At 36.8% G+C, this 23,642-nt stretch overlaps 1 protein-coding gene across 4 annotated transcripts in view; it reads left to right on the forward strand.

The window, feature by feature from the left end:
* The first annotated feature begins 985 nt into the window (after positions 1 to 985).
* The window catches only part of LOC150089037 (ribosomal protein S6 kinase beta-1-like), a 213,800-nt gene continuing 191,143 nt past the window's right edge, over positions 986 to 23,642 (forward strand). For all 4 annotated transcript variants that reach the window (XM_090369789.1, XM_090369788.1, XM_090369787.1 and 1 more), the window contains exons 1-2: positions 986 to 1,204; positions 14,740 to 14,777. In XM_090369789.1, the coding sequence (XP_090225915.1) occupies positions 1,112 to 1,204; positions 14,740 to 14,777 (131 nt within the window). In that variant the 5' untranslated portion in view covers positions 986 to 1,111. The remainder of the gene's footprint in view (positions 1,205 to 14,739; positions 14,778 to 23,642) is intronic.

Below are 23,642 nucleotides of genomic sequence, written 5' to 3' on the forward strand. Positions count from 1 at the left end.
AGAGGGTTTGGTGTAAATCTTCTGCATCTTTGCTCATTTGTATGTGATTGACTGTTTCTGACCGTAAAATTCTGGCATTGTACTGCATTACAGGGTACTTTAAGCTTCTGTGGGGGGGGGGGGTTATCATCAGCATCACCTAGCATAAAAGCTGATGATTCCTTCTATGCAGTACTATACTATACTACAGTATTTCTGCAACCTAAGGTTTAACCTTAAGAAAGGGAATTGTGTTTAAAAAAATAGACTGAGGTCTCCCTTCCTACTCACCTCTCTTCAGGAATGCTAGTTTTGCTTATATTTTAATATTTTATTATTAACATGTAGGTTAGTGCAAAAGCATCATTTTAACATAGCCATCTACCAAAGTAGTTAAATTAATTTCCTCGAATAGGCAACGCTTCCCCAGTAGAGAAGACTGTTGTTACCTATTCGAGGAAACTCAGCTCCTTCGACTCACACAAAAAGCTCATATATTCATCGAATAGGTAATGCTTCCCCAGTAGAGAAGATTGTTGTTACCTATTCGAGGAAACTCAGACCCCCAGACAGCACCGTTTCAAAGCTTGTTGGCTTCTCTTCGGTGGGTGAGCAAGTACCCTGGTGTTGCAATAGTGACAACCCAGTTATGAAGTATAACTTCACAATTTGAGAGATGCCTGATGGTGTTCAGTGATATATATTTTTATATTTTATTATTATTACTAAACATGGGAAAATGTTAATTTTATAACTCTTAGTATTCTCAAAAGAGTTAACCTAGTGCTATTTCCCTTCCATTTATGATTTTATTATTTGCTCTAGCAAATTTCTGTAAATGCAGCTATGGTGATGTCATAAGGATAATTATTTGAGTTCCATTGACAGCGAAATTAAACACTGAACGTTACAACCATTCAGCCGCTATGTGACGTCACCAGAAACATCCATACTTTTGTTTAATCTCTGTCCTGATGGCCTTGATAGGAATCGGGAACGAGGTTACTTAGGCATATCTTCTACGTGAGTGCTGAACGTGGTGCGGTCGGAATTGCTGTATGGTAGACTATTTTGTTTACTGTAGTTGTTAGCCGTATGATTCGATTTCGTGGTAAAACTGGATTTTGGAATTATGTCGGCTGTTTTTGATCTTGAACTGCCTGATGGGGTCAACAGAAATGAAGATGATGAGCCAGCTGATGACGCTCTTGATGTGGATGATGAGGTCAGTTTTCATTGTACACTAAACTCGATTTCCATGAAATTTCTGTTATACCAAATGGTTACGCCTCTCGTTAGTATTAACAGTTTCCAGTATTCCTCTAACAAATTACTCTTTCTTGTTTCATGTAGTGTTTTAAGACATTTTTGTACTGCTGATATTTACTTTTTCATCAAATATGAAAGCTATTTTGTTCTACAAGCCGAAGTCAGCAGCGTACGACGAGATTACGGTAAACGAGGTTGAACCCTCGGGGTGGTATTCAGGGTATTTCAAACGTCACAGAGACCATTATGTGAAAGATTTTTCCTTGTTTTTATTTTTCCTTTATAGTAGTGATCATAATTACTTATTGAACTAGAATATGGATGGATAATTAGAGATTTTAGTTAATTCTTTTTGCTTGATAATTTTATCTTTGTGAATGAATAAATCGAATCAAAATGAGAAATTTTTCTAGTGCGGCGAGCGTGAAATTGTACCATTTTGGGCCCTGTTCCTCACTCCTGCACTAGGAGTGAGACGGCCTATGGTGGATTTTAATTACAGTATTATTTTGTATGGAGGGAACATCAGAAATGTTTTTTGAGGGAGCAGTGTCTTTTATAATACTTTATCCTTTTCTTTGTCAAAATCTCGCAGTTTTCATAGTGGTGGATGTCCACCAGGAAGAAATGGTTTGTTTAGAGTTCCGAAAATATTTCTTTGAGTGAAGGAAGAACTTATCACTCTTCTCTATAATCTTATGTGGTGATAGAGGTTATTGAACTAGGTCACAAGATCCCCTCTCCAAAAATATTCCTTGGGGAAGGGATATATCACCCGCTTTGTGTAGGGAGGAATCAGGATGTTATTCACAATTGTTATATTTTGTGTAAAATATTAAATCAAATTATGAAATGAATTAAGGTGAACATAGTTCTGAAAAGAGTCAAGTGACTTTTATTACTGTTGTCAACATTATACCAACAAATAACATCTTCAGAGGAGATGTAAAGATGTGTTTACATATGCTTGTATACGTAAACACTACTAGGAAAGGGATGAATCACATTTGTCCACTGAATATGAGTGATACACCCAGGTTCCTGAGCTGGATATCATCATTCTTCTCTTTCTTGGTGATTCCCTTCTACTTCTGACTGTTATTTTCTCTCACTCTTTCTCTCAGGGTAATTCAGAAATTTTTTTTTTTGGCTGGTGCAGCATAAGCCTCTGGCTTTCTTGCACCATATGGCTAATAATAATAAAACTATTGATTATCCTGTACAGATTGTTGCTAAACTAAATAAAAATTTGAATTTATATTCATATATTAAGTTTTTAGTAAAGGTTAGCAGATGTCTCTTTACTACTGATTGGGAGTTAGGTTAGGTTTTATAAAACAATGTGGGAAGGAAATTTCTGCAGTTAAGATGAACAGAGCACTTGTGACTGATGGAATCTGTCCAGTTATATTAAAAGAAGCTGTGAAAAACTAGTTAAACCTTTAGATATAATATTTTGAGAGGATCCTTAGATTGGAGATATGCAAATGTATCATATAATGGTTTAAAACTTTTACTAACTAAATGCTGATGGCATTTTTAACTTTTTCTCAAATGAATTGGAAGAGGTTGGTTGAGAATAGACGTGTAGAAAATTGCATTTAGCCAAAGAGTAATGTTTGCAGTAATAAATTTTCACCTAGTGTTGTGGAAGTTGATAGTTTGGATATTTCCCCAAAAATTATTGAAAGGAATGAGGAAGTGAGTTTTTTCTTTTTTTCGTTGGTACTGTATAAGCTTTTCTTCCTTGTATCATGTTACCAGTATTACTAATACTGGAATGTACTATATGCATTTCTATTAATAATAATGGTAAAATAGCATTAAAAATAATTTTATTATGCAAATTAAAAAAAATTACATTTTTGAGCAGCACAAATCAGTAATATAATAACTGAATACAGCAATACCCCGCATAGCACTGATAATTGGTACCGAAACTGTTTCGTGTTATGTGAAACCGTGCTGATTGAGGTATAATTATAATGGGTTTTAATTGAATGCGTACCAGAGAAATAGTCTATAAACAATTTGCACTTGATAGTCAATTAAAAGGATTTGAAATAAAAAGTATTGCAAAAATTTTATTAATGAAAAGGCAACATCATGAGAGATCAGAAAAAAGCTTTGTTGTTTATTTAGGTATTTCAATAATAAAGTCTGGTGAAGTTGTCTCTTCTTTTTCTCGGAATAATAGTCTTTGTAGCATCGAATTCTGCCTTGTAAAATTTGCTGTATCTTGATGCTATGTTCAACATCCAGATCTCTATTCATAATCACCTTGCAGGCCAAGTCAACCCCCCTGAAAAACTTTCCAATTCTTCTGTTGAAAATTCTTTTGGTGCCACTTCAGTGTTTATCCACTTCAGAATTGTTTTCTTTTTCTTCATATGCAGTTTGCTTGTCAATTTCTAGTGCTTGTCAATTTCCAGTGTCCAAGGTTTTGAATTCCAAGTCTTTTCTGATCTTCACAATGTCTTCAGCAATTGTCTAAATTTGCGATTCGAGACCAGTGAAATCATTTGCCAGATGGGGCAAAACATGCTGCCAAACAGAGCGCATGTTGTTGGCACAGATATATTTTCAATCGTATTTAAAGGGGTAAAAATTAAATTGCGAAATGAAAAGTTTGAAAAGCTATCACATCACCCCTCATCAGGATGGAATTAAGAATACTGAACACTGTTGCACGTTGCTGTTGACTGCCCATGGGGATCTATTGGTGCATGTGAGACAGAGTTGTCACTGCAGCATATATGAAGAGTTATATGGAGGAGTTATACTATTAGTTAAGAAACATAAAATCTAAGTGCATCCTGTTGACCTAGGTGGACAGTGCAATGTTGAGTCAGTTTGGTGTGACATAAGCACTGGGAAAGCAAAAATAAGGTTAGAAGTTTAGCATTAATAGAGGCATATGATGTAAGAAAGCAAGCTTATACAGCATCAGCCAAAAACCATCCATTCATTCCAAATGTTTGTTTGTTTAGTCCTCCTTCCACTCACATAGCTCCCTGAGGAGCTGTTGTGCCCACCAACGAATTTGTCCAACTGCATCAATCATATACTATACAAGTGCAATTCAAAACGTCATGCCCAAAAGTTCACTGATCCCATCCTTCCTTCCACTTTCAGGTCTTCCTATTACAGCAGTTTTTGGAGTTGGTTTTTTATGGTCTCTGTGGCATTAGATAATAATGTAATGCCATTGCCTACCACATGGCCAATTTTGAAAGCAGCCGGCTTTAATCATAGGAAGAGTCATTGTGCATCCCACGAGATGCTCTTGAAGAGGAAAGGTGACTACAGCAGAGCCCTGTTTAGTGTTGAAGGCTGATTACAACTGGTTTTCACCTGGTTTCCAGAGGCCATCTATGTATATAAATGGATATATAGTTCTGTGTGTCTAGTTCTGCCTGGAATTTATTTAAGCTATCAACTTCCACAATGACAGATGGAAGTTTGTTCCAGCAATCAACTACCCACTGACTAAAGGCAGATTTCTGCTCATCTATTCAACAACTGTCCTTCCTCAATTTCAGTTTATTCCCTCTCAGGTTTGTAATCTGAGCAAGAGGAAGAATCCTGTCAGCATTGAGCCTGTTCAATCCATTCAAGGCCTTATACACCTCAATCAGATAACTTCAGGTGTCTAGTCTCCAGACACTGCAATTTGCAGAACTTAAGCCTTTCTTCATAAGAGCACCTCTTTGTCCTCCTCACCAGTCTTGTCCTTCTCAGTACTCGTTCTAGCAACTCTGCATCCTTCCTAAAGTGAGGCTTCAGACCTGTATGCAGTACTCAAGGTGTTGACCATTGCCTTATACAAGGGAATAATCACTGGACCTTGGAAAATTCCTGTATATCAGAGGTTCTCAAACTGTGTCGCAACACCCTGGGGAGTTGCCATAAATACTGGGGGTGTTGTGAACAATGTAATAGTTTATGTAAGATATCCATGGCAAATATTAAAAATGTATTAAGAATGTATTCTTAATACATTTTTAATATACATTTCTGTATTATTATTAATGTAAATAATCAAAAAAAATATTTGTGGTCATTTTTGATGAAGAGAAGGCAGCAACACATATTAATAATTATTGTATTAACATGTTAAAAATAAGAAATTGCACAATTATAGACATTTTACTTCAAGGGAGGCGCTGGGAAAATTTTACAAGTCAAGGCAGGCGTGGGCTCAGAAAGTTTTAAACCGCTGCTGTATATCCCTTGACTTACTCTGCCAGCCTGTCTGCACTGCACAGTTACCCCCAGGTCTCTTTCATTCTCCACTACCCTGATTGTAACACCACCCAGTTGGTACTCTGGGGGTTGCTGCTACCTATATGCTGTACTTTGCATTTGTCAAGGTTAAACTTCAGTTGCCACATCTGAGCCCTTCTCCCCAACTTTGTCAGATCTTGTTTCTGCAGCATACTGTCATTACTGTTATTAACAACTCTGCCAACTTTTGTATCATCTGCAAACTTTGACATTGAGCTTGATATACCTTCATCAGTGTCATTGATAAATATACAAAACAACAATGGGCCCAACACAGAACCCAGGGGACTCCACTAATAACATTAGTCCATGAAGAGCTGTTGGTTGGTTGGTTTGGATTTTATTGGTGCATTAGCAATTAAGGCTATAATGTGCCATGACCAGGTCATATATAAAAATTTAAGTTTTCAGTGACCTAATTAGTTAGGTCACCATGTTAAGATATATAATAACAAAGGTATAAAAGATAAATCAATAAAAAATAACAAAAGGTAAATTTTAAATATGAGTAAAAATGTTTTACTGATTTTAAATAGCTGAAAACAGCAAACTCGTGGTCATTGTCGGATAAAATTTGACTTAGTGTATAAGGCTCAGCCAAATGACTAAAAGCGGTAAAATATAAATCACATTCGCCATGAAGAACTGTGTCCATTGATTACCGCTCTGTCTTCTCCCACTCAACCATCCTTTGATCCATAGCACCTTGTCCTTAATACCACACTGCTCCAATTTGTACAGTATTCTTCCATGTGAAACAGTATCAAAAGCTTTCCTGAAATCCAAGTATATGATATCAAAATTATTTTTTGCACCAGTTTCTTTGTGACTACATCATAGTATCTAATCAAATTGGTCAGAAAAGACTTCCCTCAACACAAACCCATGCTGTATTTGAATTATTACAGTAGTCTTGTCTAGATGATCCTGCAATGCTTTTTTTATCTAGTGACTCCATTATTTTCCCTGGAACAGGTCTATAATTACTCATGGAGACAGAGGTGGTAATCAATGGGCACTGCTCTTCATGTACTGATGTTATTAGTGGAGTCCCACAGGGTTCAGTGTGGGGCCGACTGTTGTTTTATATATTTATCAGTGATATTGATGAAGGTATATCAGGCTTAATGTTGAAGTTTGCAGATGATACAAAAGTTGGCAGGGTTGTTGAAAGTATGCTACTGCAACTGGATCTAGAAAAGTGGCAACTGAAGTTTAACATTGACAAATGCAAAGTACTGCATATGGGTAGCAGTAAACCCAGAGAAATGTATCAACTGTGTGGAGTTACACTCAGGGTAGTGGAGAATGACACCTAGGGTGCAGTCAGATATGAAGTTTTCTGAGCAGTGCAGGCAGGCTGCCAGAGTAGGTCATCGGGTCTTGTCAATGATATGCAGGAATTTTGCTAGCAGTGATAAGGAAGTGTATAAGGCAATGGTCAGACCACACCTTGAGTACTGTGTACAGGTCTCAACACGTTCATTTTAGGAAGAATGTAGAGTTGCTAAGAGTACAGAGAAGGGCAACGAGATTGGTGAGAGGAACAAAGGGGTGCTGTTGCCAGGAGAGACTAAGTCTGCAAGTTGTAGCATCTGGACACTAGGCACCTGCGAGGTGATCTGATTGAGGTGTATAAGGCCCTGAATGGATTGAACAGGCTTAATGCTGATGGGATTCTTCCTGTTGTTCAGATTACAAATCTGAGGGGGGCATAAACTGAAATTTAGGAAAGTCAGTTGTCGAATAGATGTGCAGAAATTTGCCTTTAGCCAGCGGGTAGTTGATTGCTGGAAGAAACTTCCATCTGTCGTTGTGAAAGTTTGATAGCTTAAATAAATTTAAGGAAGAACTGGAGCGAATGGATAGGGGAAGTGGGAAGGATTTTTTTTTTTTTTTTTTTTTGAGTGATGCTGTCTAAACTTGCTTTCTTGCATCCCATGCCTCTGCTAATGCTTATGGCTCCAGAATAAGCAGTTCAGTGGGCCTTGTCCTTTTACATACCCATTGAAGGTAGCTACTGTTAGTAGCATTAGTTGAGGCATACAATGCAAGAAAGCAAACTTATGCAGCATCAGTAAAAGAAACCCTCCCATTTCCCCATCTGTTCATTCCCAATGCCTGTCTAGGTCAACCTGATATACTTGGCATGTAAAAGCAGCAGTATATGGGGTTAAAATCCACTTGTTATTGGCACCACTGTGTTAAATTAAGAATCAAGAAATGAAAGTGAAAAATTGACTAATTGTTCACTTGCACAATGTGAGAAAGCTGATGCTGTCACCCTTTTGTTTCCACAGAGTAAGACTGAAAAGATCCCGGTATTTGAATACAGCAAAGCCTTAGGATCAGTTTGAATAGTGAGATAGTCAGGCATCAATAAAACCAAAGAACAGGATGTTTTATATAGTTTTGAAGAACAGTGTAACATATTGTCTTATCATTTGGCTTTTTTTTTTTCTTATTTTTAAACTTATGTTATGAAATTGAATTAAGAAAGAGCAATTAGATATAATTGCAGTTCCAGATTTATGGAGAAGGAGAGCGGTGGGAATTTAATGGTCAGCACTGATGAATACATCTATAATATGCTTACTCGAATCCTTTTTGTAGAATATTCTTACTGTTTTCAAGAAGGACATTGGTGAAGGCATACTGAGCCTATTGTCTAACTTTGCAGATGATATAAAGGTTAGCAGGATGGCTAACGACAGGAATAAAGGCATGATACAGTAGACTTTCAGAATAACAGCACCTTCAGGGATTCAAGGTGCCATTATTTTGATTTTTCCGTTATCTAGAAAGTTTATTTTCAGCGTATTAAATGCAGAAATAATGAGGCTAAATAAGAAATAGAGAGATTAAGAATGCGATTTTATTAACTGCACATAAAAAAACAAATGCGTTAAGAATCCAATGTTATTTTCTGCCTTTAATACACTCCTACCTACATCCCCATTCTTTTTTTCTTTATTGTATCATGTTTAGTCTGTGCAATAGCACAGTGGTATATGGTCACTGTCCTCCCTACACTGGATGGGAAAGGCCTATTTCGAATCTTGTCGATGATGTGAGGAACTTTTAAGGGCTTTTTTCACTCCATGGCCGAGTTAGTTGGTCTCAGGCGTAGATAGTAAGGTGTTTTCCCCAGAAACTGAGGTTTTCATCCAAACAAAACATGCAAATTGACCAGCGAACACATGCAATTTAAAGACACTATAACACATGGAGATGAGGTGGTGTTTTTTTTTTTTTTTTTTTTTGTGGGGTAGGAGTAAGCTTTCTCAATCATCATTTGCAACTGCCAATACTAATGTTTTGAATAGTTGTATATTTTCAAAATATTTCTAGCTGTTCCCAGCAGCTTGTGATTTGAGGCCTTTATAGCCAAATGATCAAGTGTGAGGTTACAAAAGTGCATGAGTTTTACTAGCTAAATATGGTATAATGTTCTTATATTCTCTCTGTCTTGCTAAGTCTTCCAACCTTATGTGGTTGTCCTAGAGTATGAACAGAAAATTTATTTTATTTATTTTTTGGAACATATTTGCTACAAAATCTATTGGTCTGGCTCTGAGTTCTATGGAAGCTAAGTTCCAGGCAGCTCCCTTTTTTGTGCTCACGTTGGTCAAAAGTTCAGTTTTTAACAAAAGATTTCTTGTTTTGTTCAAAGAAAAGACATTCTTTTTTTTTCCAGTGGGAAAAACAAGGATAGAGTACATATTCAGCAGCAGTAGATAGCTATGGATTGGTTGGTTTGCTACTCTTGAGAAATTCTGTATAATACTCCAGATGCTATCTGGAGTATTACATACACCTTTTCGAAATCTGACCTGAAGATTTGGTGGTTGGGTGGGAGTGTTAGTGAAGGCAATTCTGAATTTTTTTTTTTTTTTTACATAAAACATTTTTTTAGATTACTTTATAACAAAATATTAATTGATTAGGTGTTATTTATTAGAAAAAAAAATTTGCTATTTGGATTTTTGTGATAACTATTTTTTTCACATGGAGATTTCTCGTTACCAGTTTGGTACCCTATGAACACCATAGTTTAAAACATTGTGGTATGCAGCATAAGTATTAAATATTTTTGTATGTTGCATACATTCTGAAAAATCATATAGTAATATAAAATGATATCACATTAACCTCAGCGGGGAATGGAAATTTATTTTTTATATGTGCCATTCCTGTAATGCAGACAAATTATAGCAAAATCTGGAGTCTGAATGTGGCATGCTTAAACCTGGCACCAGGTCAGCCACCTCCTTAAACTTGAAGAGTTGGCTAACGCCAGATGTTATTAGAGTGGCCTGGCAGTCATTTCAGTTTCTGGATGTATTTTGTAGAAAATTGTTATAGAAGGTTAAAGTTAAGTAAGGGAAAACATTAGCATATGAAATCTGTTGGTATCAGTGCTCCTGTGAGTTAGATATTTCTAAGGGGAGAGATACTATAAACCAATTGGGGAGCAGTAATCAAGAGAAAAATGAATGCCAAGTGCAGTGGTACAAAGGATAATAGTAATGGTATTTGCCATATTAGCATTAGTAGAGGCATATGATGCAAGAAAGCAAGCTTATGCAGCATCAGCCAAAAAAAAAAAAAAAAAATTCCCATTTCACCCCTCCGTTCGTTCCAAATACCTGTCCAGCTCAGCCTTGAATCTATTTAGGCTATCAACTTCCACAACAAAGGATGGAAGTCTGTTCCACCAACCAACTATTCGCTGGCTAAAGGCAAACTTCCGCACATCTATCCTACATCTGTCTTTCCTCAATTTGAATTTATGCCCTCTCAGGTGATTTTTCTGAACTAGAGGAAGAATCCCATCAGCATTGAGCATGCTTAAACCATTCAAGGCTTTATACACCTCTATCAGATCACCTCGCTGGTGCCTAGTCTCCAGACACTGTAATTTGCAAAACTTAAGCCTTTCTTCGTAAGAGCCCCTTTGTTCCATTCACTAATCTTGTTGCCCTTCTCTGTACTCGTTCCAGCAGCTCTACATCCTTCTTGAAATGAGGCCTCCAGACCTGTATACAGTACTCTAGGTGTGGCCTGACCATCGCCTTATACAATGGAATAATCACCTCCTTATCCCTGCTGGAAAAATTCCTGTATATCATTGACAATACTCCATGAGCTACTCTTGCAGCCCGTCTGCACTGCTCAGAGAACTTCATATCTGCCTGCACAACCACCCCCAAGTCCCTTTCATTCTCTACCACTGTCAGTGTAGTACCACAGAGTTGATACGTTGCTCTGGGGTTGCTGTTTCCCATGTGTAGTACTTTACATTTGTCAATGTTAAACTTCATTTGCCACCTCTCAGCCCATCTGCTCAACCTTTCCAGATCCTGTTGCAGCAGCATAGTGTCAGTAGTGTCCTTGACAACCCTGCCAACCTTTGTATCGTCTGCAAACTTGGACATTAAGCCCGATATACCATCATCAATATCATTTATAAATACAGAAAACAATAATGGACCCAACACTGAGCCCTGAGGGACTCCACTAATAACATCAGTCCACGATGAGCAGTGTCCATTGATTACCACTCTCTGTCTTCTCCCCCTCAACCACCCCTTTATCCATAGCAGCAATTTGCCTCCAATGTCACACTGCTCCAATTTGTGTAGCAGTCTTCCATGTGCAACAGTATCAAAAGCCTTTCTAAGATCCAAGTATATAATATCAAAGTTATTCCCTGCATCCAGTTCTTTTGTGACTGCATCGTAGTATCCAATCAAGTTGGTCAGGCAAGACTTCCCCTTAACAAAACCATGCTGTGTCTGAGCTATAACTGAAGTCTTGTCTAAATGATCCTGCAGTGCTTCTTTAACCAGTGCCTCCATTAATTTTCCTGGAACAGAAGTTAAGCTCACAGGTCTATAATTACTTGTGTCAGCATTTGATCCTAGCCTTTGATCCTTAGCTACCCTAACACAACCCATGTGTTTACTTGTACCGCAATGGCTCCCAGCAGTCTCTGAAATACCATGCATCTTGTTTTTCAGGCTTCTGCTCATTCTAATAGAAGCAGTGCAAGAATCTCTTTCACCTCTGCCAGTGGCTACTGTCAATCTATTGGTCTTTGTGCAGTGGCTTGAGACTAGGCACATGTGTGGTGATCTGATTGAGGCGTATAAGGCCTTGAATGGGTTGAGCACACTGAATTCTGATGGGATCCTTCCACTTGTTCAGATTACGAACCTAAGGGAACATAAATTCAAATTAGGAAAAGACAGATGTAGAATAGATGTGTGGAAATTTGCCTTTAGCCAGCGGGTGGTTAATTGCTGGAACAAACTTCCATCTGTCGTTGTGGAAGTTGATAGGTTAAATAAATTTAAGGAGGAACTAGACAGGCATATGGAGGGAATGGTGTGATTTTTTTTTTTTTTTTTTTTTTGCTGATGCTGCATAAGCTCATACACTTGCTTTCCTGCATCACATGCCACTACTACTACTACTATTTGATTGTGCTCAACATGAGAAACTATGGGAAACAATGACTATTATGGATTTCCCAATCTGCATAATTCAGCTGATTAGCTACTGTACCAGAAACAGGAAAACTGTGAGAACAAACATGGGAAACATGGACTTTTCACAATAGGTAATGGTGTCAAGCAGGGCTGTATTTTGTCATCTCACCTTTTTAATCTTTATGCCAAAGATATCATGTGTGAAGCTTTGGAAGATTTAAGAGACTGGCATCAAAATTGGAGGACTGAAGGTAAACAACCCTTTGTTATGCAGATGATACTGTGCTAATTTGTAATTCTAAGGATAATCTTAAAGAAACTCTGAGTAGAGTATGTGAAGCAAGTAAGAAAAAATGACTTTCTGAATGTGTGTAAAACAAAATTATGGTGTTTGGTGATAATCTCAGTTCCAGTAAAGTGTAGGTTAATGGGCAAGATATTGAAAAAGTTGATGAATTTGATTACTTAGGGTCAAGAATAAATAAAAATGATGTAAAAACGTCTGCTCAAACGATGTAAAGAAACAACAGGCAATTGCTAAAACGTTGGTCGCTGATCTGATAAAATTATGGAGAGATCATGATCTGTTCCAAAACTGAAAATCATTGATTCGTTGATTTTTTCCTATCGATGTGAAGGATGGAATCTGAAAAGAGTTGACAGGAAGAAAATTGAGTCATTTGAAATGTGGTATTACAGGAGAATACTGGGTAAATCTTACTTGGATCGAAGAACAAATGAGTGGGTATTGAATAAAATTGGCAGGCCTAAAATTCTTCTTCATAACATCTATAAAAGAAAGCTCAAGTTTTTTGGTCATATAGTAAGAAGGGAAAACTATCTGTTGAAGAATATAATGGAAGGAAAAATCGAGGGGAAGAGGTGCAGAGGAAGACCTGCTAGTAGGTGGAAGGATGGAATCAGTGAACTTCTGGACATGATACTTTGTGATGCTGCTTGTATAGCACACGATTCATGCAGTTGGAGGAATTTGTTGGTGGCCACAACTCCTCGGGGAGCTGTGTGACTTGAAGAAGAAGAAGAAGATAATGCCTTGATCTAACGGCTGAATGAAAGAAGTTGTATTAATCTAGTACAACTGTGGCGTTAGGAACATAACTTCAACGTTTGGATGACTTAAATATTTTGGATCGCCTGGTGTGCTATCCAATAGTAATGAAACTTTGAAATATAGATTTTTCAACAAGTACAAGTGCAATCACACAGGACGTAACCCAAGAATTTCCCAACAAAATAAAATACACGGATTTATAAATTTTTTTTTTTTTTTTTTTTTTTTTTTTTTTGAATAGTGAGTCAACAGCAGGGATTCAAAAAGAGTGGAAATGTTGGAAAATTACATACAGCATAATAGCAGGGTTTTTCCTGCACAAAAGTTTAAAAATACCCTGTTATGCGAGGTTTACCGAATTTCTCTAACCATGTTGTGCGAGGATTGCCACAATTTACGGGGGGGGGGGTGCCTGTACTCCAAAGTACAGATGTTTCAGTGATTTATTGAACATTTCCTTATAGAGATTTGACCTCTCTCTCTCTCTCACTGTATAGAGCAATTGTGAGAACACACGTGGAATACTGTGTCCTGGTATGGTGATTGCACCTAAAAAAAAAAAAAAAAAGATATTGAGCTTCTTGAAAGGTTTCAAAGATGGGCAATGCATCTGATGAGATTAGCGAAAGTGTTCATATGAATAGTAATAGTGGCATGTGATCAAGAAAGCAAAGACCTTGGTGCAGCACTCAGAAATTACACCTTAGAAGAGATTTGATTGAGGTGTATAAGGCTCTGAGAGGTGAAAGTAAAATGAACAAGGGTAAAATTTTCGTTGTTATAAATGTTTCAGAACTGGGGTTCATAAATTCAAATTATAGGGGAAGAGGTTTAGTATATTGTAGGACTTTTTTTTTTTTTTAGCCAGTGAGTTGTTAATTATTGGTAAAGTTGTTGCCATGAGTTGTTGAGTCTGGCAGCTAGGAGCTTGGCTCAATAGATACCTATGTGAGGAGGGACTCAGATAGATAGTTTTTTTTTTTTTTTGTTGCTGTTCCAAAAGCTCATAGCTTCCTTGCACCATATGGCTAATACTGATACTAAAAAAAGTAAGTGAATGATCGAATTCAGATCACAGAGGCATCTGCGGGGCCAGTAGGTCCCTCTCATCCCACTTCAATTTTTCTACTTTGAACCATTTTATTCAGTCTGTTGTGGGTAGCAAATACTGTACCATCAATTTAGTGTGCAGCTGCTGCTTAGTACAGCTTTATCTTATAGGAGTATTTGTACTCCCAAGTGCAGATCATCCTGTAATATACACACCAAAGTTTTTGAAGTAATGTTTTTTTTTTTTTTTTTTTAAGAGCTGTGCATGTTCAATATTTGGATGAATATCATAATAAATTTTTACGATAGAAAAATATTACTTGTCTTCTTTATATCCTCAATTAGATATCAAGAAAAATTATACCATAGGGTAGTTGAATTGCAACTTTCTTGCTGTTACCTAATTGCAGATTTTAAACTTTTAGTTTGTTTTGTTTTGCTTTGCTTTGTAAGTAACTTGAAGTAGATATGGTTTAATTTTGGCTATGTGGTAACTTTTTAGAATCATTTATGTTAATCTTTGATTGTCAACTTTGTCTTCATATGACAGCCATTCCTCATACACTTTTTTTTTTTTCTTTCCCCCAGAAATTGTATGGAGAGCCAGATGTTAATAGCATATTAGAGTAAGTAGTCTTTTTTGATAATTTAAAACATTAGGTGGTAATTAACTTTTTGTTAAAATGCTTTAAGAGATATATATATATATATATATATATATATATAAATTGGGAAATTTAGTAAACTAATTGTGATCTTTACAGAATACGTTACTTGAAAATTTAGAATGTCAGTGTAATTTATTAAAGATGTCACTATTTTAGGAAGTATAATGAAGAGAAATTGAACTTGTCCATCTTTAATGAATTTTATTAATGGAGAACATTAAAAACAATTGTTGCAGTACTATTGCTATTGGATATCTAAATTTTAACTTTAATCATTTAATTTCTTCCAATATTGTATTAGCAGAATAACAGTATTGGTTAGTAGCAAAAATCAGTGCTCAGTATTTGTAGTGCAGTGTTCTCCTCCTTTATTAGTCTGGATTCCAGCTTTATATCTGTATGCCAGTACATAGATTTTTGCTATACCACATCTATATTCTTCAATTTTCTTCTACTGAAGAATTTCAGATAGGCAGATACAGTTAAGAAGCTTGGTACCAAATTCCTCGAATTTTAAGAGGGATTGGTTTTGAAAGATCGAATAAGCATAAGAAAAAGAAAGTAGTAGCAATTTCATCAAACAATAGCAATAATCAAAAAGGCTTGGTACTAACTGTTTACATGATGACATCAAGTGCCTTTGGTAACATTGAGTTAATAGTTGGGCCACAAGAATACATTGATTATGAACAGCCTGATGATGTTAAAATTGACTAGTTTCCTGTTTCAGGTTTCAAGGGAGGAAAATGACACGCTGCAACTTTCTGGTATGTGGTAACTCATGAATATCTTGGTTGATTGTGACAAGAAAACATTTCAGAAAGATGAAAGTGACATGTTTGAAATCAAGGAGTGCTTCAGATATTTTTGTAAATGTTCTTGAGACCAAATAAATAATTTTATTTACTGTATATATATATATATTTATTTATTTTTTTTTTATTCTTTTACCAACTAAATTGCTTCCCTTTGTGTTAGGTACATTTTATGAGGGATACTGCAGTTTAGTAATTTTAATTTAAATGAAATTAAAACACCAATACACCACATACTAAAATTTTGTACTGAAGTGAATCACATCAATCAATTTATGGTTAATAATAGTTTTGTGAAATTTCAAGGTTCAAATGAATCCTGTCATAAGACCTATAGGGGAAGTTAAAGCATGAAAGAAATCAAAATAGCAATTGTAGGGTTACAACAGGATTGCATTATGAAGTTACATTAATGTAACTTCATAATTATAATAAAACTTAACATTGTAATAAATTCATTGTAATGAATTTATTACAATGTTAAGTTAAGATAAATTACTTTAAATTGAATTCTTTACAGAATTAAAATTCTTTATAATTGCTTTATCATAATAGGCATTTTTTCAGAGGTTTTTATGATATAAGCTTTAAATTCCCCCTCCTTTTTTTTTTTTCTTTTTTTTTTTTTCTTTCTTCTCCCAGAAGGTTATTAATACAGGTATGGGACCTGTATTAACATTCATACAGGTATGAATATTAATACATAGGTATGGGACCTGTTTATATTGGAATTAAATAGAGAATGCATAGACTTTGTGGGAAAAAAAGTGATGAAATTTATGCACTGTCATCTGCTGCTTGCAGATTAATTGTCAACATTTTCATCCAAAATTTGTTATGGTCATGGCATCTACTGGTAAGCTTTTTTGCAAGTTCCTTCACACACTCTTGTTGGCAGAGAAAGTAGCTTGCTGAATCTTTTTTTTTTTTTTTTTATCAGTCACTCAATCTCCACAAAAGGCTTTACTTTTTTTTCCTAAATGTGGACCCATTCATCAGTGAATGGCAGAATAATCATCTGATGTTTAATTGTTATTTATTTTAATTTTTAAAATTTGTAAACTATTAAACCCCATATCGTATATACCCTGATTAGGTGCCCTCATGAATGCATAACCTGCACACCCACATGCAGCAGCCCTGATAGCTGTGCACAGGTTACAGGGAATTGGTGAATTACAAACTCAGTGGGCACCTCCGTAGCCAGGTGGGAAGGAGCAACAGTGTGTAGCACACGCTTCTTGATTAGACCGGGGTTCGAGCCCGTCACCACCAAATACGGAGCATGCGGAAGGGTCAGGGAATGACCACCGCACCAGAGCAATATGGCCTTAGTTGCTAATGCTCCTAAAAACCAAACAGCAACAAACTCAGTGAGATTTTGGAAAATGGAAAATTCTTCCTGAATAATTGCATTCAGAGTGCCATTTCATCATCAAGTAATGCTATTTAGAGAAGAAACAAGTTAACTAGTTTTTTAACAAATCAAAATGAATAATTTGGCAAAAAAAAAAAACCTCTTAAAATTCTGGTTTTTGGGTTGCCAAATAGGGGGCTGGTACATGTATTAATATATTCCAAAAGATACAAGGAAGCCTTTTGCTATATCAGCAAAAAAAAAAAAAAAAAAAACAACTTGGATAATTTATTCTAGTGGTGGACAGTACTTTTGATTAAATGTAAATTTCCTGGGGTTCAGCGTATTAGTATTCCCAATGGTTTGTATTAATAACGTTATAGTCTATCCTCATCTGGATATCTCTCTGTTGTTCTTGCCTTACAAGTCACCCACCTTTGGATCCTTTCAAGAAGATCAATGTCTTAAATGTGGACTATACTGTGTATTACAGTATAGTCCAAATGCAGTTTTCCTATTGAATTGTATAACAGAAATATAACCTCCTTAGATGCAAATGCATAGTAAATGATTGATAAGACACTGCATACCTTTCTGGCCACTTGCTTACACTACATGATAATCTTCATGTCAGATTGTGTCATACCTAAGTCTTCTCTTGCATTTTCATCTTTCAACTCTGCTGCACTTAGAAAAAGTTATTCTCAGGTAATCATTTCACAAATTTAGTAGTTTACATTTGGTAGCATTAAATGTCACTACAATTTCTCCCACCATTCTTGAACCATACTGAAATCATTCTGATTATAGACCAATATCAGTACGTTCCCCATTTTTAAAGGTTGTTGTAAAGATCTTAAGCAAGCTGTTATCAAGACAGATTTTTGGTAACAGATGGATCATTGTGGTATTAACAGACGTTATATCCGATTTACATGCTATATTTTTTGACATTTCCTCTGCTTTGACTCTTAACATTTTCTCATTGTTGAAATTCTTGGGCTTCAGGTCTTGTTATTGAAATGTCTGTCTGGTGATCTTGGGCTACCAATTGTTCATTCTAGAGTACTGTTATTGACAAATCTTGGAATATGATTAGCAAAAAACTGTGGGATTTCCAAATTGTGAGGTGTATGTCAGATCTTGTTGCACTAGATGACAGCCTAAATCTTTGGATATCTCTTCAATAGAGGATTACTTAGCATGCTCTGTGTGTAACCCCAAACTATGTTTTATCCTTTCAAGGATAAATAGGTGTAACAGCTGTCTCTTTATAAAGCTTTGAAATTATTTACTTCTTTTGATATTGTTCCTGACTTCTGGAACCTCAGCTAGGTTATAAGTTGTCACTAAAGAAGAAAATGCTTGAGTAGAGGATTATTGTTTCATAGGTTAGTGATTAATATATGATGGTGATTATATGATCATTTAGATTTATAATGTTTCTGATTGTGTTAGTGAGATATGTGATTTTAATGTTGTAGTTGTTTTATATTTCTTCATCTTTCTCCCCCCCCCCCAAACCTCCTTTGGCTTACCTTTTGTCTTTTTAATTTTTTGTGTGTAAATGAAATGTACCAGGCAGCTATTTTATGTATACCATATTTTATACTTCCTTTCTCCAGTAATGTGGTTTTATATATGAGCTTGGGAAGGGGTTCAAAAAAGATTTGTATTCGTCAAGTAGTTGTGATAGAAAGATAATTTTTTTTTTTTTTTTTGATATCTTAAAATTTCTATAGCAACCACATAAATTTTGGTTTAAATCTGACAATTAATTTTTATTTTATTTTTTCTTTGTAGCTTGTTTGTTTGTTATTTGGTTTTTAGGAGCATTAGCAACTAAGGCCATATTGCTCCGGGGATATGCGGTAGTCATTCCCTGACCTTTCCACATCATCCGTATTTGGTGGTCACGGGCTCGAACCCCAGTCTAGTCAAGAAGCGTGTGCTACGCACTGCTGCTCCTGCCCACCTGGCTACAGTGGCGCCTTTTTCGCAGCGATGAAGTGAATTGTCACAATGGATAAAATGGAATACAGATCAGTGGTTCCTCTTTCTGCAAGGAAAAACACCCAAAACAAACCATGAAGGATGGTTACTGTTTATGGAGAAGATTGCCTAGGTTACAATGTTGTTGCACATTGGTATAAACAGTTCAAATGTGGAAGTACAGTGGATTCCAGTTATTTGGGCCACCGGTTAATCGGGGTAGCTGTTTATTTGGGGCAAATCTTAAAAAACAGAAACCAATCAAGAAAATAGCCAGGGTTTACTTCGCTTAATTGGGGCAGGAGACCGCAGCACTGGGATTACCCTACTATTGTTCGGTTGAAATTCTGGAGGTCACAACCTAAAAACAATTAGCAATTAGTGAAATCTATCATAAACGGACAGTAAACTCGATCTTACTGAATTTGCGATAATACCGACAGCTGGAATTCTGTGGGTTATTGTAGTGAAATGTGTTTACACTTCCATGAAATCTTCAATCATATAAAAAAATTAATTTTAAGATCTCTTCATTCCTATTTTACTTGTTACTCCGTTCTCACTTGCGTGTGTCGTGTTACTTGCAATTTGTGTGCCCCGTGTTCTTTGTTATTGATTGCTTATCTTTTTACTGTTTTAAATTTTAACCCCCCACCCACAAATCTCAGTGAACAGAAATGTCAACTAGTTCGTATGTACATATTACAGTACGTATTAATTATTCTGATTATCACATATATTCTTCCGATTTTCACGTATCATTTAATTTTTTAATTGGTAAGGTAATAAAGGGTAAATTTGTGCTTAATATATCTTTACTTTTATAGCCTGTGGATAATATTCCTCCTATTTTCTCTAATTAGAATCGCTGTTTAATAGAATTAAAATTCAATTCACAAATGTGATCCCAATGACCGGCGCTTACTACACATCGTATAGTGAACGGTACTTTAATATGGTGAGTTCTTTGTAACGTGATTTGATTGTACAGTGAACTAATTATAAAGGGGGGGTACATTGTATTTTTAACTGTTTACGTGAAACTTCGGATAATTGGGGCAGCCGCTTAATCGGGCCAAAATGCACTAGTCCCGATATGTCCCAAATAACCGGAATGGACTGTACTTTAGTGCACAATGAAGAAATCCCAGGATTCCCAGCAATTGCTGTAAGAGTATTGCAAAAAATTAGACATTAATCCTGAAAGATCACTGTATTAGGCGGCAAAGAACTAGCTGCAGGGCTCCAAATTGGTGTAGGCACTTGGAGAACATCATCAACTGTTGCATATGTGTAAAGTGTCTGCCAGATGGGTTCCCAGATTTCGATCCCTTACCAGAAGAAGGAAAGGGCACAATGTGCACATGAAATGTGGATGTGCCAGGAAAAGCAGAAGGAGTCTTTTTTTTTTTTTTTCCACGGCTAGTCACCGTGGATGAAATTTGGATTGATCAATATTATCCTGAAACTAAACAAATGTTAAAACAATGGAGACATGCAGAATCACTCCCCCCCCCCCCCAAAAAAAAAGCAAAGGCACAACCAAGTGCTGGCAAGGTGATGCTGTCAGTTTTTTGGGATCAGCATGTTGGGGCGCCTCCGTAGCCAGGTGGGAAGGAGCAGCAGTGCGTAGCACATGCTTCTTGATTAGACCGGGGTTCGAGCCCGTCACCACCAAATACGGAGTATGCGGAAAGGTCAAGGAATGACCACCGCATATCCCGGAGCAATATGGCCTTAGTTGCTAATGCTCCTAAAAACCAAATAACGAACGAACGATCAGCATGTTGTATACTAACCAATTACCTTCAAAAGGGCTTTACTGTGATAGCAAAGTATTATCATAAAGCCTGCTTTATCTACATATTTTATCTATTATCTTTACCTATATCTAGCTATGTTATCATAAAGTTACATGCTGCTATATCAGCAGCATGTAACTTTGTGATGTCCTTGTAAAAGGAAAAAAAGAAGGGGAAAGCTGTCAAAAGGTATGTGCCTGCTCCATGATGATGTCCTTGCACATTCTTCATTCTTTGCATTCTGCAGTCAAGTCTGGTTGCAAATGTAGGTTTGCATATTGCTTCATCCTGCTTATTCCTCCTCCTTGCACCCTCAGATTTCTTCCTCTTTCCTGTCCTGAAGTCATTTCTTCTGCTGAGTTGGTCTGCTAAAGGTCAGAGGACTTCTACAAAACTGGCCTGTGGAAGTGTATTGAGAGGTGGCAAAAATGTGTCATTTTGTCTGATGACTATGTTGAAAAAGCGTAATACATGGTGTTTGCTTTAGCCTTCTATCACAGCTACTTCTGGATGAATACAAACATTTTTGAACTCTCTTTGTATATAATTAGTAGCTGGTGCCATCATCTCACAGTGCCATCCAATGATATTATCGGAGAATGGATTTCACTGGGTGGAAAGTAGATTTCAATGGCATTTCTTGATCCATGTTTATGACAGGTAGTCTGTGGGACAATTGGTTCACAGGGCTTTTTGTTGGCACCACCTGATGTTAGCATTAGCAAAGGGACATGATGCAAGAAACATAAAGACATAAAAGACATAAAGCAAGCTTATATAGCAAAAAAAGAAGAAAAAAATACACACGCACGCACGAACGCACGCACGCACACACCCTTATTTCACCCATCCACTCACTCCAAATGTTTGTCAAGCTCTGCCTCGAATCTATTTAAGCTATCAACTTCTACAACAACAGATGGAAGTTTGTTCCAGCAATCAACCACCTGCTGGATAAAGGCAAACTTCCGTACATCTATCCTACAACTGTCTTTCCTCAATTTGAAGTTATGCCCTCTCAGGCGATTTTTCTGAGCAAGAGGAAGAATCCCATCAGCAATGAGCATGCTCAAACCATTCAAGGCTTTATACACCTCATTCAGATCACCTCGCAGGGGCCTAGTCTCCAGGCACTGTAATTTGCAAAACTTAAGCATTTCTTCATAAGAGCAACCCTTTGTTCCATTCACTAATCTTGTTGCCCTTGTCTGTACTCGTTCCAACAGCTCTACATCCTTTTTAAAATGAGCCCTCCAGACCTGTATACGGTACTGAAGGTGTGGCCTGATCATTGCCTTATACAAGGGATAATCACTGCCTTATCCATGCTAGAAAAATTCCTGTATATAATTGACAAGATACCATGAGCTACTCTTGCTGACCATCTGCACTGCTCAAAAAACTTCATATCTGCCTGCACAATTACCCCCAGGTCCTTTTCATTCTCTACCACTGTCAGTGTAGTACCACAGAGTTGATACGTTGCTCTGGGGTTGCTGTTTCCCATATGTAGTACTTTACATTTGTCAATGTTAAACTTCATTTGCCCTCTCTCAGCCCATCTGCTCAACTTTTCTAAATCCTGTTTCAGCTGCGTACTGTCATTAGTGTCATTAACAACCCTGCTAGCCTTCACATTGTCTGCAAACTTGGACATTAAGCCTGATGTACCATCATCAATATCATTTATAAATAAATAAAACAACAATGGACCCAACACTGAACCGTGAGGGACTCCACTAATAACATTAGTCCACGATGAGCAGTGTCCATTGATTACCACTCTCTGTCTTCTCCCACTCAACCATCCCTTTATCCATAGCAGCAGTTTGCCTCCAATGCCACACTGCTCCAATTTGTACAGCAGTCTTCCATGTGCAACAGTATCAAAGGCCTTTCTAAGATCCAAATATATGATATCAAAATTATTCTTTGCATCCTGTTACTTTATAATTACATCATAGTATCCAATCAAATTGGTCAGACAAGACTTCCTCTTAACAAACCCATGCTGTGTCCAAGATATATTTGAAGCCTTGTCTAGATGATCCTGCAGTGCTTCTTTAACCAGTGCCTCCATTAATTTCCCTGGAACAGAAGTTAAACTAATAGGTCTGTAATTACCTGTGTCTCGCTTTGATCCTCCTTTGTGAATTGGGGTCACATTTGCACATGTCCAGTCCATGGGTACCTCGAGCGGTTCCAAGGAAGCTCTCATTATTATGGCTAAGGTTTTGCTTATTTCCTTTGCTGCCCCTTTAATATAACTGGATAGATTCCATCCACCACAGGTGCCTTTCTTATGTTTATCATTAACAATTTCTCCTCCACTTTACACCCAGTTATTACGAGATTATCTAGCTTACTGCCAGAGTTTAATACACCTCTGGCATTCCCCTCACTGAATAACTCCTCCCGTATGAATGTAGATGCAATATATTCATTTAGTTTGTTAACTACCTGAGCAGGATCGTCAACAGTTGAACCATTGATATCACGTGGACCAATCTGATTCATCCCCTTCCTTCTAGAGTTTACATAAGTAAAGAACTCTTTGCTGTTTTTCTCTGCATCCTTTGCCAAAAATTTCTCGTAATCTCCCTTTGCCTGCCTAACCTCTCTTTGTGACTTTGTTACAGACCAGCTTATATCTATCATAGGTGCTTCTGTGTCATCTGTTATTTTATATGTATCCCATGCATTTTTCTTCTCTGTCACATGCCTAATTAGTTCATCTGACATTGATTTTAGCCTAAATATTGAACAATATTTATTGGTTGGTATGAAAAGCCTAGTAGCTTCCAAGATTAATTCTTTGAATGCTTCCCATTTTGAATTTGCTGTTGGTAACATCATC

This window comes from Mastigoproctus giganteus, chromosome 3 (assembly GCF_048544385.1).
Source record: "Mastigoproctus giganteus isolate SK-2022 chromosome 3, ASM4854438v1, whole genome shotgun sequence".
In the NCBI taxonomy this organism is placed as follows: Eukaryota; Metazoa; Arthropoda; class Arachnida; order Uropygi; family Thelyphonidae; genus Mastigoproctus; species Mastigoproctus giganteus.